The 14,830-nt window shown below is 41.6% G+C and overlaps 2 protein-coding genes across 3 annotated transcripts in view; one reads left to right on the top strand and one right to left on the bottom strand.

Moving 5' to 3' along the window:
* The window catches only part of LOC118428740, a 25,925-nt gene extending 21,545 nt beyond the window's left edge, over window positions 1–4,380 (bottom strand). For both annotated transcript variants that reach the window (XM_035838928.1, XM_035838923.1), the window contains exon 1: window positions 4,053–4,380. The gene's annotated coding sequence lies outside the window, so the exon portion shown is untranslated. The remainder of the gene's footprint in view (window positions 1–4,052) is intronic.
* LOC118428556 (ubiquitin carboxyl-terminal hydrolase 31-like) overlaps window positions 1–14,830 on the top strand; it is a 16,013-nt gene extending 1,183 nt beyond the window's left edge. Inside the window, exons 2-16 of the mRNA XM_035838651.1 lie at window positions 3,028–3,280; window positions 4,459–4,538; window positions 8,190–8,328; window positions 8,801–8,903; window positions 9,232–9,343; window positions 9,629–9,729; window positions 10,238–10,315; window positions 10,667–10,796; window positions 11,438–11,560; window positions 11,720–11,957; window positions 12,613–12,739; window positions 13,103–13,230; window positions 13,880–13,939; window positions 14,219–14,227; window positions 14,649–14,830. Of these exons, the coding sequence (XP_035694544.1) occupies window positions 3,028–3,280; window positions 4,459–4,538; window positions 8,190–8,328; window positions 8,801–8,903; window positions 9,232–9,343; window positions 9,629–9,729; window positions 10,238–10,315; window positions 10,667–10,796; window positions 11,438–11,560; window positions 11,720–11,957; window positions 12,613–12,739; window positions 13,103–13,230; window positions 13,880–13,939; window positions 14,219–14,227; window positions 14,649–14,830 (1,863 nt within the window). The remainder of the gene's footprint in view (window positions 1–3,027; window positions 3,281–4,458; window positions 4,539–8,189; window positions 8,329–8,800; window positions 8,904–9,231; window positions 9,344–9,628; window positions 9,730–10,237; window positions 10,316–10,666; window positions 10,797–11,437; window positions 11,561–11,719; window positions 11,958–12,612; window positions 12,740–13,102; window positions 13,231–13,879; window positions 13,940–14,218; window positions 14,228–14,648) is intronic.

Raw genomic sequence — 14,830 nt, 5'->3', positions numbered from 1 at the left:
AGAAAGGTTGTTGTTCAACTTGATAGTTGATACCAATGTGACGTAGATGTGGGTCACTCTTAAGGCATGGAAATTGTCAACAAAATGACAGAGCTTTAACAACATTTCACATAATATGTCTTTTTGGAATACACAACAAGAAATTAACGTTTTATATTTTGATTGAAACATTCTGTTCACTACTTCCTTAATTTCAGTTGTCACCACAGATGAGTCATTGTTTACTTTATGGAATTTTTGGGTTGCATTCCAGAGTGAAATGTCAAACACCAAGGTTGACCTTCTGTTGCTGGGAAGGCTTGAGACATGTTGTTTCCATCTGTAGAATGTTTGAGGTTGCCAGATGAATTTCAGGTCAATGCTGTTCAAAGTGAAACATGTGGTTTTAGCTTCTGTCTGCGTACTTCACAAACATGTGGCATCGGAGGTGATGTTAGTTTGATCTTAAACTACGCACACCAAATCCTGCGCTTTTCATCTTGTGCGTCCTTTCATGTGTTTCATGCACATGGTATAAGATGTCTCCTACTTAACACTAACACTAATCTAAGCATCTGAGAGAAAGAGAGAGAGAGAGAGAAGGTCTGCTGTCCAGTTTGCTGTATGTCAATATCAAACAGCCAATGGCAAACACTTGCACAGTTTACACGTTACTCTGCCAATGCCCTGCTTGAGTTCCATCTATGCAGTTTCTCCCTTACGCTCAGTGTAGCTACCAATGACCCAAACCCATGATTCACTTAGCATGAATCGGTCTCCAAGAGTGTGTATGGAGATTTAACGACCAGTCCTCTTTCCATTGATGTCACTTAAGGGCCCAGATGGCTGTATTGATTTGTTGTAAGATTTGGAAAGCCTGCCAGCTACACGGCCCCTGAGACATTAAACTTGAACTTTCTATGATATTTATGTCTATCTCGTCATTGTCACTTAGCAACGGCCCCAGGAGGCATGGCAACTCTGGTGAGGTCAATGATAAGGGGATAACGTCGAGGTTATGCTCAGCTTTATATAGATTTAGTGGTTGAATCTAAGTGTGAAATGGTGTCCAGGTATATTTGCCTATTTCTAGTTCAAATCTAGACATTGTTACAACGTTACGTCTGAATAACATCTCTGTTTTTAGAAGTGACATAAATACATTTTCAATGGGGCGCTGTTGTATATTCACCTGACTTGCTTGATACATCTTTGTCCATTTTCTCTGCCCTTTTTATCTATGTTGAAGTGGCCAGAGATCTAGCAAGTACTTTGTGTTTTAGGGTCTTGTTCTTTCCTAATGTACCCTCTTTACAGTAATTAAGCATTGTTCTATATCAGGGTTAAAGACCACAGTCATCACATGCAGTAAGAAACCCAGTCTACCTGTTTTGATCTCTTTCCCTTTTAAGATAAGATCTCATCATGAATCATCATGTTTAGTACAGTTACAGTTACAGTACCATATTGATTACAGACATCAATAATTTATAGCCTGGCAGGGTTTGTTTGTATTGCCTATTGTGTCCTGTTCCACCCCTGATCCAATCATTAGATGACTCAGTCAAGTCGGGTCTGTGATAGGTTGCTTGTTTGAATCTAGAGTGTGCTGTAAACAGAAATGAGGTCATAGCGTCAGCTTTATTTTTAAACATGGGGTGAAAGTCGAGAATGGTTTTTGTATACATCATATTCTGCTAAATTTCAGGTGGGGGATCCATGGAAAACAGGGCACTAAGTTCAATGTGTATTTGTATAACTTTTGCATTCAACTGAAGATTCACACATGTATGTGCTGGTTTGTTACACCGCAGGGCGGTTATACTGGCTTTATAGATACAAATAGAGATACAGATATCTGCCGTTAGTCTTAAGTATTAGAGGCTTGGCAGTATGAAAGAAGAGGATGTGCATTTATGAACATATATTATGTATATTATTAAGACATACATGCACACTTCTTTCTCTGACATTTCTGCACATTAACTGGCTCCAAACATTTTGTGTTACTGTTACAATGAAGTACACCAAATGAAGAGCATTAAACTGTTCACAACATGAAGAATCTACTGTTTTATGTGTTCCAAACCAACTGATCATGGAGTGGCTCATAAGCATATAACGCGGGCTCATTAGGCTATATAGCTGTTAATGACTGCAAGCGCCACGGGTGTCCCGCGGCCAACGTTCCAGATCCCTCCCGACATCTCCACAGATATCCGGCAAAAACTGTGTATAGATTGGGCCTAAAATTTGCTTGTTTTCTGTGAGGATGGCTTGTTTGAGACAACAACTCCCAGGGGATGTATCAGTCTGGTGATAGACAAGGCAGTCTAACCCCTCTAAGTAAACAAGTCATTCCATGCTTCATTAGGTTTGCTGAAAGGTGTAGCCTACATTGTAAGTCAACCAGCAAATACTGGACAGCTTTATTAGTAGATAGTTACTGACAGTAATATATCTGTAGTGGTTTCAGGCTACGAAGCTGGATCATATATTACCTGTGAATTATAGTAAGGTAAAATCTGTTGCACAAGTCAAATGAAGTAGGCTATCCCTTGTACATGTAGTTCTTTTTTCAGGAAAAATATCCTTTGTGTAACATCTTGAAGGAAAAAAACACTATTAAATGTAAAGGCCCATTGGAACACCTCATGTATCACATGAACCGTTTCATGAAGGCGCCATATGTCTGACAATATGCATAATTTAAGCATGTCTGCAACAAGTAGTTTAATTACAGTCTGCCACGTACAGCAGGTAATGATAGGTAAAGTACATGAATATACCAAGCATTTATACTGAATAACATCTCCACTTCAAACGTCAAACGATTGTTGAATTGTAACTTGAAAGTACATGTAATTACTGAATTCCAAATCGTCGACAACACATATAGAAGGTTATTTGCAGCTGGCTGGAATATTTTTAGTGATGTCAACTTTCATGGATTCCTTAACAAATGATTTACTAATGTGATCAGTTGTACTTTCATCTCAGTTTGTGCACAACTGACTCCGCTTTAATCTACCTGTTATCCCTCTACAGTTTGGGCACAAGAAGACAGACGAGCACCTGGCAGCAGAGGCCCAGGCCAACCACCAGAGGTGTAACAGCAGCTTCATGTACGACCTGTTCCAGGCGCAGTACCGTTCCTCGCTCACCTGCCCCACCTGCCACCGCCAGAGCAACACCTTCGACCCCTACATCTGCATCTCCCTGCCCCTGCCCCAGCGACAGACCAGGGCTATCTACCCAGCGGTGGTGTACCACAGGAGAAAACCCAGGCTCACCAGAATAGGTCTGTTTCCTCTACTCTTTTTTAGTCGTTTTTATTGGGCTTTCTATTTGGGGTTATAAGATAGTATCTCATATTGTCAAAACCTAACTGGCTGGCATACTTCAAGTGATGACAAAATAGAAAGGCCGAAAAAAATGACTTAAAAAACGCTAAAAAACAGCCGGAGCCTAACCTCTGCTTGGATAGAGTATGTTTTCACTGCTTTCTATGGTTTCCTGTTAGTTCTGCACAAACTATTTGATCAGGGACAGATACCGGTGTGTTTTGTATACCAATTACCCAACAGAGGATATGTAGAGGGAAGTGGAGCAAATCTGATATGTACTCTTTAGTGCTGTTTGTCAAAAGGGTTTTGTATGTGTGCTTGGGTCATTAGTAATGTATCATGTTTCAGTTTCACTTTTTACGAAGTATTGTGAGCCTCTGTGTGAACCATGGAGAGCAGTATGCAGTAGTTGTGCAGTATGGTACCTACAAATCATAGCGCCACAGATTGTATTTCTTGATTACAACTAAATTCACTTATTTTTGTGGGAATTTAACTTTGCATTAGATGAATCTAGGCTAAAGAGAGGTTTTTGCAGTGTTTCAAGTTTGCAGTTGAAACAAGTCTGACTGTATAGTACATCACTTATATGTACTAGTATTATAATGGAGACAAGCACATCATGACTCCAAATTGGAGAGGTCAGCAAAAATAAAACAACCGCATACATAAAAGAAATTACTGTGTATGAAAATATTGTAGCAAAAATATAATATATACACCCACCGGCCATATGCTATTGATGTCTGTTGCATCTTTGTCTTGTAGAAGTTGTACACATTGTGATCTTGTGAAGTAGCTCACATGATGTATGCAGATTGAAATTTCTGGAACTGAAGTAAGGCTGGTAAACAGGCATTTGTCCTTGAGTAACAATAACAATCATGGGAAATTTCCACCGTGCATTCATGAAACATGTTTTGCTATCTCTGAGACCCCTCTTTGTCATGTAAACAGCATCTGATATGCCAAAACCATGCAGGCTGAATAACAGTGCTTTGGCACATGCTCTGCTGTGGCTATATTGAGCCAACAGTCATCATGAACTAGCTAAGATATCAGTTGTCCATTGGCACAATTGTTTGGACACTACAAAATCATGTTAGTTAAACTTCTCTTATTGTTTCCCCAGGAGTCAGTCTTCACCAGGACAGCTGCGTTGGAGACTTGAGAAGACTCATCGCAGACAAGGCAGATATTCCCTTAAACCAGGTAACCAGCATGTACTTGTTTACAATCACATGTTCATTGTCCCAGTAGGGTGTCAAGGGAACCTCTCAGTCTGTGCTATCTTATCTCACAATCTTCAGACTAAATAAACATTATATTCTGTACCTTTGCTCAGTCAGCTTCTCAGCTAACATCATAAATAATTGTTCAAATAATTGTTCAAGTACAGACAACAGTCTGCTGTGCCATGTTAACCAGCAACAGTCATAAACAGGGAAGGACTGCGTTTTTATTGGTCTTCCTATTTTTTCTTGATGTCTCACGGACTAACAAGAAAACAGTACAAAATACTAGTAGTATTAGCCTGATAAAACGCCTAAAAACGTCAAAAAAACAGCTTGAGCCTAACTTCTGCTTGGAGAGAAGGGATATAGTTCAGTCCCTAATTTAATCAGAACTACAGGAACAGTCATTGTCCTTTACATCTACATACAATTCTATGAGAGCCAATTGCATACAATGCCTGTTAGAGTGACGCATTGTACAAAAGCATTTGGTCATTTGCCAGACTGGTATTTTGTTGTCCTTGGAGTGCAAAGAGACCAAAATACCAGTCTGGAAGTTTTGACATCCTTTGAAGTTGCAACTGTGTATAGGAGGCTTCTTAATATATTTTTGTCAGAACTTCAACACTTCCTCAAAACGTGCTAAAAATGTGCCAGTATCAAGAGGGGAGAGCTACACATGTAAGGTACCATAGTACACACATCAGGTGACTCATGCACTGGTATACTGTATAGACATTACATTGCCATTCAGTGTACATGCCAACTGAGCGTTAAGTTTGTAATCTTCTCAATTTAAACAATAAAGGAAAAGATATTTACCTGTTGAAGTTAATGCCCAGGCCTGACTTACTACTGACTACTCCCTCCGTATATTTTCGTTGCGCACCTCTGATAACGTAAAACATGTGCTTCCGATGTCGTGCCAGTGGTAGTGACCTTCTTCCTTCTGGTGCCAAAAAGGTGTAGAGTTGTTGGGATAGTGCAGGGGTTCTTCAGTCAATAGAGGCCCACACAAACCAATGTAACTGTAACTGTAACTCAATAAATGACTTAATTACTGAGTGTCTGCTGTAGTTTTGATGATGCCGCTTGCCTCCTATTGGTGGGTTGTGCCTTAGCAGGGCAGGTTATTTTTGTGGTGAAGCCAGTCAGATTGCACTGACTAGCTCAGCACTAAAAACCAAGGTTGCTGTTGTTAATGCCATTGCTCAGCAAAAATGTGGAGGTTGTAGTGCACTGAGTAGAGTGGCATTGTGTCCCCAGTTTTATAGAATTATTTTTGGCACCCTTTGATTGGAAAGGTTCTTGTGTAATCATTTTTTAATAAATTCAGATGTACGAGTTCTGTCTTATAAATGAGGACACTGAATTACCTGTCGTTTAGTGACATGTTCGTTCAAGTTTTTATGATGGTTCCTGTGCTTGTCACTTCTAGAAAATTATTTATCTCATTTTTGGCTGTAACTAATTTTTTTTGGCTGTGACTCAAAAAGAGTAACGCTAGTTAACCTTTATTCGTTGCGTTTTTCACCAAGAGTCAGCTTATTCCAATCTGGCAGAAGAACAAAGCATAATTTCTGTATTCAACATGGTGATATTGTTGTTTACCTTTGTCATTCATCCCATCCACGATATATTTTCTCTCCTACCATGCTAATATGAAAATGTCTCAATTTGAAAACACCGTCGCGTTGCGTTGAGAACGACGGCGCTCTCGGAGGGCGTGACCTTTATTCGTTCTGACGAGACTCGTTATGTTTGTCCGCTGCTAATTACTTTATGCTGAAGCTATTGTTCCTTTCTTGACATGAATGGAGTGCTCTAGATTACAAACTTATTCAGGCAACAAAAAAATCCCGACAACTACCGCTGAGTATTTACCGTCACACGCAGTAGCGCGTTGGTAAAAAAAATGAGGTTGTTGGGTCAGTAGACCGTGACGTAAAATCGATCTTGGCGCCATGATCGTTCCATGAAACTTATGCACCTTTCGTTGCAACTTCAACGGCGTGCTGTGGCTATTTCCAAGCGGGTAATCATCAGTTTGCAGTACAACCATCTGTACAGTGTTTTGCATCCTCCACGCGGCAAAATGTAACCCGATATATTTGTGTCAAAGGTCTATTCCGGCGGCCAACAACACTAAAGATGAAGGGGTGTGAAGTCTGATATGCCGCTGTTGTCAATGCCCTGGATCAAAGAACGAAAGATTCCACAATAAATGATATAAAACATTGCTGTCAGACTTGTGGTCGACAAATATGCAGTGCAAATCTTGTTATCGGTGTACCATACCCGTACTGAGACAGTTGGTATCGTCTTCAAGGCCGTATTTGCAACAGTTTACATGATCTGGCTTGGGACTTTCACATTTTAAAAAAAAGGGGACCAGAGTAAAATCAATTAATTTGTCGATGTTCAATATCATTTCCATTTTTGGTGGTGCATAAATTGTTTAATAGATGGCTGCTTAATGATCTAAGAGAAAAAGGCGAGTTAGTGAGTTATTAAAGGTAAGTTTAATAAATACCTTTTAATGTCGTCATCCAATCTTTTTCCCGCGGTTGCGACCGTAGGTTTCTGGGAAAAAACATGGCGACGTTCGATCGTGTGCGCCACAAGTGCGGGAGGTTGTGGCAACAAAGAGACGGTTTTCGACAATTGATCACACTTTGAGTCCAGTTACTGGTTAGCAACACAAACTTTATTGAGTTGTCTTGTGCATGATAATTGTGAACTGGAAGCGAATGTGATAGATCTCTGCCATTCCGGCGAACAACACGGTGACGCAATCCTCCCATAGAGCGGTAGGCTATTACAATAAGGGACGGTACGTTTTTGACCTCGCTGTTTTCAAATGCGTGGTCATCGGAGCCTTTTCATGAATATTCTGAACACTTAAGTCTCTCGGTTATGCATTCCTGTGGTTATTACTGATGTTGCATTTACCGTGTCTCCGTAGATTCCCTGTTTTTGAAAAAACGAATTAAGGTAACTGAACGAATAAAGGTTAACTAGCGTTAATAGATCTACAGCCAGGTCTTGATATTTGTAGTGTTTGGCATGGAGGGAGCAGCTAATTTAGCTCTGCCTGCTTATCTGTGCATGACAGCTGGTAGTTTAGATCATGCTGATTCAGCCATTCAGCTCACTCTGTTCATTGAGATAGAGGGAAAGTCAATTTTCGATTATTTGCCAGTTGATCACTTGACTACATAGGGTTTTGGAGTTACTTTTATCTGCTTTCCTTACTTACATCATCATTCAGGGCTTGAAATACCACCTGCATATGCAGGTTAGAGCAGGTAAATTAAAGCTGTGCAGGTATTTCTAATGTCTACCTTCACCTAACCTGCACTGGTCCATGTACTAGGTTTATATATACACTATACATTACATATTTCATGATGTGGACTTTCACTAGCTACTACATTAACTGTTACCACCAGTCAAGTATAAAAGAAATAATGGCAATGGTTGCTGAAAAGATTGTATGATCCATACTTCCTAAATTCAGAGTGGTGAAGGTAAAATTTGTCCGGTGCAGATAATTTCCAATGTAACCTTCACCTGTGTAAGTATGCAGGAAAAAGTATTTCAAGTCCTGTCGTTATTGAATCCGTAGGTCGTGCTGACAGAAATCTACTTTGACGGTTTCCACCGCTCCTTCTCGGACGACCAGCCGCTGAGTGTGGTGCATGATGGGGACTGCATCTACGCCTTCGAGGCGCCGCTGGAGGTCATCGACCTCTCTTGCACCAATGGTTTGTGAAGGCTTCTTAGAAAATCTGCTCTCTTTTAGCTATCGGTTTAATATTTCATTTCAGTGATAAATCACACAAAGTTATGATAGGTGATTTTTTTTCTCAGGTTGAAGGTGTAGATGGAAGGTTTCTGTTAGTTTGTTTCTGTTTGTTCCTAAGGGTTTCTTAGGAAATCTGCTTTCTATTAGGTTTCATATTTCATTCAGTGTTAGATCACTCAAAGTAATGATAGTTAATTTGTTTTTCTCAGGTTGAAGATGTAGATAGAAGGTTTCTGTTTGTTTTTGAAGGTTTCCTTGAAAATCTGCTCTCTTTTAGGTTTAATATTTCATTCAGTGTTAGATGACACAAAGTATTGATATTAACTTTTGATGTTTTTTTCTCATGTTGAAGATGTAGATGGAAGGTTTCTATTTGTTTTCCACTGCTTTTTGTACAAATTGTAGTTAAAAGGGATTTTGTGCAGTTTCAGACAACACTCCCAACCCAGACACCTCAGACTCCCAGGATTCTGAGCAGGAAAAATTATTACTGCTGTTCGTGAACAAGACTGGTGCTGGCAAGCAAGGGAAGAGGTAATATTGTGTTTAGATTTTGAATAGAAACACTTGGATTCACTAAAGTCATTTCTTGTAACATTGTAATGAATTGTTGAGATGTCTGGCAATTTGCAATCCTGTAAATTGAATACAATTCAGTGGAGGTCCACTGTGAATTTCAATAAAGTTATCTATCTGTCTGTCTGTCTATCTGATATATCTAGAATGCATATATGCATGCATGCAGCAGAAACGAAGTGAAACATATAGACTTTAAAACACTTGACCATAAAGCTGGCCCATTGGGATGTGTAAGTTTGCCTGTAAAAAATCTAAGTATGATGAAGTTGTCTCTCTTGACCAGGTTTGGCCCGCCCTCTGCCCTATACGTCCCAAGGAACCTGACCTTCGGTGACCTTCAGAAGGTGCTGTTGCACAACATGGCAGACATGATGAGGGAGGGCATCAGGCCACAGGTACTGGGAAGTCATTTATTTTCACAGGGATCTAATTAGAATTGGAAGGGGATGGGTGTTTTGGGTTTTTGGTTTCTGTTGTACGGGAGTACTGTAAATGCATTTTAGTTCAAGGGGATTTACTTTTGCGGTAGCGGGAAAATGGAGTGTTCACGGTGGTGTTAAGTTAGCGGTTAAGTAACCACCGCGAAAACCACGAACATAAAACTACCGCAAACATTTCTGCATTTACAGTATTACTCTTGAAACACCTATTCAGAGTTTTGTCAATGTTTCTGTTTTTAGGGTAGTGTGCGATTCCAGATGCGGGTGGTAGGTGGCCTTGCTGGCAAGTGCTACCTGACGGAAGACGACAACATGTGTCTGTATATGCCTACTGTGGACAAGTGAGTGGACTGAAAATACTGTAAATGTAACAATTGACATGGTATCCAGTGTCTATGGGAGATATCAATGATACAGAAAGATAGTGCCTACGTATTACATGTGTATGTTTAATTCACCAGACTGACTTTGCTTTACCCTAAATTCAGGTGCCAATTACGCTTTTTGTTGAATGCACTAATTACACTATGAGCGATTTGGCTACGGAATATGTGGAATTAAAATGGCTGGTTGTGCTCTAAAGAGAAAGGCATTCAGGCTTGTCTCTGCCAGAGTTCTGCAGGTAAATAAGCATAGATATGTGATGCTGGCTAATGCATCACATGATTTTAATTCTATTCAGCTTGCTAGCTGTTGACTATATCACACTGGAAGTTAGAAATTTTCAGGAGGGGGAAATCTATCCTGGGATTCTCTAAAGACCTGATGGAATGACATGAGCTTTCCATGTTGTCAATACCAACAAAGATGCAGACCAAATAGAAACAAATTTCTGCTCTTGTGTTTTAGGGCCCTGTCTAGCTGTGGTACTGGTGGAACGGAACACTTGAAGCTGGTGCTAGAGTGGGAACAGGAGACGAAGGCATGGTGAGTGTTCAGCATGGAGCAACATGCTGACATTTCCTCATCACACTCCTCAGTCCTTCCTATTCTGTTCCATACTGACTGCATCATGTTTTGTCGAAGAATTAATTGTCTATTTGTCGGAGATCGAGACCTAAACATGTAATAAGTTCTGTTGTAATGCTATGTAATGTGGGAAGGAGGCCCAAAATTGAAATTGTCCTTCAGTTTGTCAACCCATTTCCACCAAATATCATAAAAATCCATCATATCTTGACAATAGCTTCTTAGCCTGGAGTCCAGACTTGTTGTGCTTTTAGTTTTTAGAATAAGGTTGATATGTGCATGCTCTCACACTGATTATGTCCTCTCCAGCCTGTTTGGTAATGCCTGTGAAGAGAAGGTAGAGGAGCTGGACAGTGTCAGGCAGCAGAGAACGCTGCAGCAGAAACCTCTCAACGTCACCCTGTCAGACTGCTTCAAACTGCACACCAAGGAGGAAAAGGTAGGGCTGCAACATGGCTGTTGTTAGACAGAATATTGCCTGATAGAAGAACATGGGTGTTGGTCAAAGACCCACTTGCAAAATTATATGTCCAAGCAGTGATTTTTGGAGTGATTTTCAACTGTCAAGAAATAATTTTTAAGCTTGATAATAATGGAAAGTGTGCTCAACACAAAAAAAATTTGGACGTCAAGGCAGACTGATGAAATGCTAGAAGTGGGCTCATAATTTTCATTGACATATATTGACCCTCCATTTCCCGTATATCTTGTCTCATTTTCCTCTATCTGTACATCATTCCTTTTGAGATAAAACATGATCTTCATGCTGTACCTATTGTATAACATCATTTCTGTTTTTTTGGCCATACCAATTTAATATGGTGTGATTTCTCAGAAAAGAAAATACACTTAACTGGAAAACATAATGAAAACAAAGCCTGAGGATCAGGTTTATGATACTTTATCCCTTGGTGCACTCAGTGTTCTGGAGCAAATGTAGTCATACTCAAGTCTTCCTCCCTGCTCTTTGCTTTTAGGATGTCTGCTTGCCACATTTTCACCTGAAGATTTCCGAGAACCAAGAAAATAATTTGGTATGGCATTAGGACTGATCATGTTTATTTTCCCTCCCCACTCCAGCTTGGCCCAGAGGACGGCTGGCACTGCCCCTTCTGTAAGAAAATCCAACATGGCACCACGAAGAAGCTGAGTCTGTGGTCCCTGCCTGATGTCCTCATTATTCAGCTCAAGAGGTTCAAACAGGTAAAACAGCTTTCCATTTAAGTAGATTACCGTTGCTCATGTGAAGCCATCTCAATTTTCAATGACGACCTGTCTTTTCTACTACTTTTGTCTTGTGATGTAAAAGTTTATTCCTGTTTGCAACTGATTTGATTCTGCCGTAAAAACCTTTTCTTCCAGGTTGGGATGCGCAGAATGAAGCTGTACACATCAGTAGACTTCCCTGTCTCCAACCTGGACATGAAGCCTCACGTCGCCCGCCGTAACTACGGCAACAGCGGGGGGCTCGGCCTCCTGACCAGCTGGTCTCCGTGGAGACGCCATCAGCACAGGACCACGGCCCGCCACCCGGACTACTTCTACGACTTGTACGCCGTGTGCAATCACCATGGCAACATGACGGGGGGACATTACACAGGTCTGTGTCTGTCTGTGCTGTTATTTTGAAGTATATTAGCAATAGGCTACACCAATTTTATTTGTTGCCTCTCAGATATGCCTGTCCATTTAGCCTGTCCAAAATATTAAGTCCTGAGAAAAAATAATGTAGGTTTTGCTGTCTCAAACCTGTAAATATTACCATTCAGAGCCACATACAGATGAATGTACAAAAATATTTATGCTATGGATGTGAGCTCTAGCATCCAGAACAAGCAACATCAAGGAATTCATTTAAGCCTTAAGTTAAGATTCCATCATTCCATCATAGAGCAATTCCTTTGGTAGATTGCTTCCTAACAGGCGTGAAGCATGTTGTTTTCTATTTGCCTCATCAATAGTCATGATTGGTTGCAATGGGGCTGTTGTAACCACTAAATTAAACAATCCTCTTGCAGCTATTTCCAAGAACCCAATGGATGGCCGTTGATACAAGTGTTGTGTGGTCTCCAAATACTGCCTCTTGTTGTCTATTTGCCTCATCATTAGTCATGAATTGTTCTGAGAAACTGTCACAACCAGGGTCTGAATTAAACAATTGTCCTTCAGCTTTTTCCAAGAACCAAGTGGACGGCCGTTAGTACAAATGTAGTGCATTCCAAGCACTGTGTCTGAATTAAACAATTCTCTTGCAGCTTTTTCCAAGAACCCCGTGGACGGCCGTTGGTACAAGTTCGACGACACCAAAGTCCTGCCCGTGAGTGACGAGGACGTCCAGACCAGTGACGCGTACATCCTGTTCTACCAGAGCCGCAGCAGCAGGTTTGCACAAAATCTCGTCAACTCAAAAAATTCAGTAATTGGCTTCCATCTAGACGGGGGGATGCTGTAAATGCATTTAGCTTCGCGGGGATTTACTTTTGCGGTAGCGGGAAAATGGATTGTTCACAGTGGTTTTAAGTTCGCAGTAGTACCATAGACTGCATTCTCATACTATAATGGAAAAAAATTTTGCAGTGGTTTTAAGTCCGCAGTAAAGTGGTCACCGAGAAAACCATGAATATAAAACCACCGTAAACATTTCTGCATTTACAGTACTCATAATAGGACGCCAAGAAACAATGACAAATTACCTCTCTACAGATATAGTTGAACTGCTAGTTAACTGTTGTTTCTCTCCCTCAGGATGGGGTCCCTCTCCAGCACGTCCGGCAGCTCAACCTGTTCCTCACTGTCGGACCACTGGGTCAACCGCATCCCCAACCTGCTGCCTAGGAGTGACATCAGCTCGCACGATGACACAAGTGATACTGGTGAGTAAAGATTCTACAGTACTAGACTCCCCACTAGTGATACATTATTGCTAAACTTGCTGCCCAGAAGTGACGTCAGTTCTCATGATGACACAAGTGACACCGGTGAGTAAGACTGGCTTTGCCAATAGTAATACAATATTTCTGCATATAGAATCATTGCTAAACTTGTTGAACAGCTGTAGCAAGATTGCATAAATATTGATATCAGTGTAGACTTATATATCTCACAAAATAATTCATGAAACAAAATGCATCTCTTCTCATGTTGGGACCTGCTATAGTTTAATTTGACAACTCACTGGGACAATATGAATCAAGTCAAACAACAAAGCCATTTTATTCCCTTGTTGTGTCACTAGTTGTTCACTGAAACCAAAAGGTGTATGTCTGAATATCATGTTTGTGTAATGATTGCTGTGTTTTATTCTCTTAGTATCATATTACACAGCTCTACTAAAGGTTATAAGAAATTGAAAGTCATGGAGCAAACATGACTTCCTCATCCTTGCGGGTCTTTTTATTTCCCTCCAGAGGACCATGGTGGGTTCAGTTCTGACAGCCGTCCGTTTGTGCGCAGCGTGCACGGCATGAGTGCGTGTGTCCGAGGACTTACTCACTCATCTTTGTCTTTTTTATTTCCTTTCAGAGCACCATGGTGGGTTTAGTTCTGACAGCCGTCCGTTCGTGCGCAGCGTGCACGGCATGAGTACGTGTGTCCGAGGACTTACTCATCCTTTTCTTGTTTCTATTTCCCTTCAGAGGACCACGGTGGGTTCAGTTCTGACAGCCGCCCGTTTGTGCGCAGCATGCACGGCATAAATGCGTGTGTCCGAGGACTTTCTCATCCTTTCCTTGTTTTTATTTCCCTTTAGAGGACCACGGTGGGTTCAGTTCCGACAGCCGCCCGTTTATGCCCAGCGTGCACGGCATAAATGCGTGTGTCCGAGGACTTACTCATCCTTTCCTTGTTTTTATTTCCCTTCAGAGGACCACGGTGGGTTCAGTTCTCACAGCCGTCCATTGTGCGCAGCGTGCATGGCATGAGTGCACGGCTTACTCATCCTTGTCTTTTTTTACTTCCCTCCAGAGGACCACGGTGGGTTCAGTTCCGACAGCCGTCCGTTTGTGCGCAGTGTGCATGACATGAGCGCGAGTGTCCGAGGACTTGCTCATCCTTTCCTTGTTTTTATTTCCCTTCAGAGGACCACGGTGGGTTCAGTTCTCACAGCCGTCCATTGTGCGCAGCGTGCATGGCATGAGTGCACGGCTTACTCATCCTTGTCTTTTTTTACTTCCCTCCAGAGGACCACGGTGGGTTCAGTTCCGACAGCCGTCCGTTTGTGCGCAGTGTGCATGACATGAGCGCGAGTGTCCGAGGACTTGCTCATCCTTTCCTTGTTTTTATTTCCCTCCAGAGGACCACGGTGGGTTCAGTTCCGACAGCCGTCCGTTCGTGCGCAGCGTGCACGGCGTGAGCGCGAGCGTCCGCTATCCGTCCAGCCGCAGCCAGGAGCTCCTGTCGGACGGGTGGGACAGCGGCAACTACAGCGACAGCGAGGCGGACAAGGCCAGCAACATGACCGAGTCCCGCGTCTGA

This window comes from Branchiostoma floridae, chromosome 13 (genome assembly GCF_000003815.2).
Source record: "Branchiostoma floridae strain S238N-H82 chromosome 13, Bfl_VNyyK, whole genome shotgun sequence".
Classification (NCBI taxonomy): domain Eukaryota; kingdom Metazoa; phylum Chordata; class Leptocardii; order Amphioxiformes; family Branchiostomatidae; genus Branchiostoma; species Branchiostoma floridae.
Note: the sequence above shows the minus strand (reverse complement) of the source record. Positions and strands in the feature narration are given on the sequence as shown.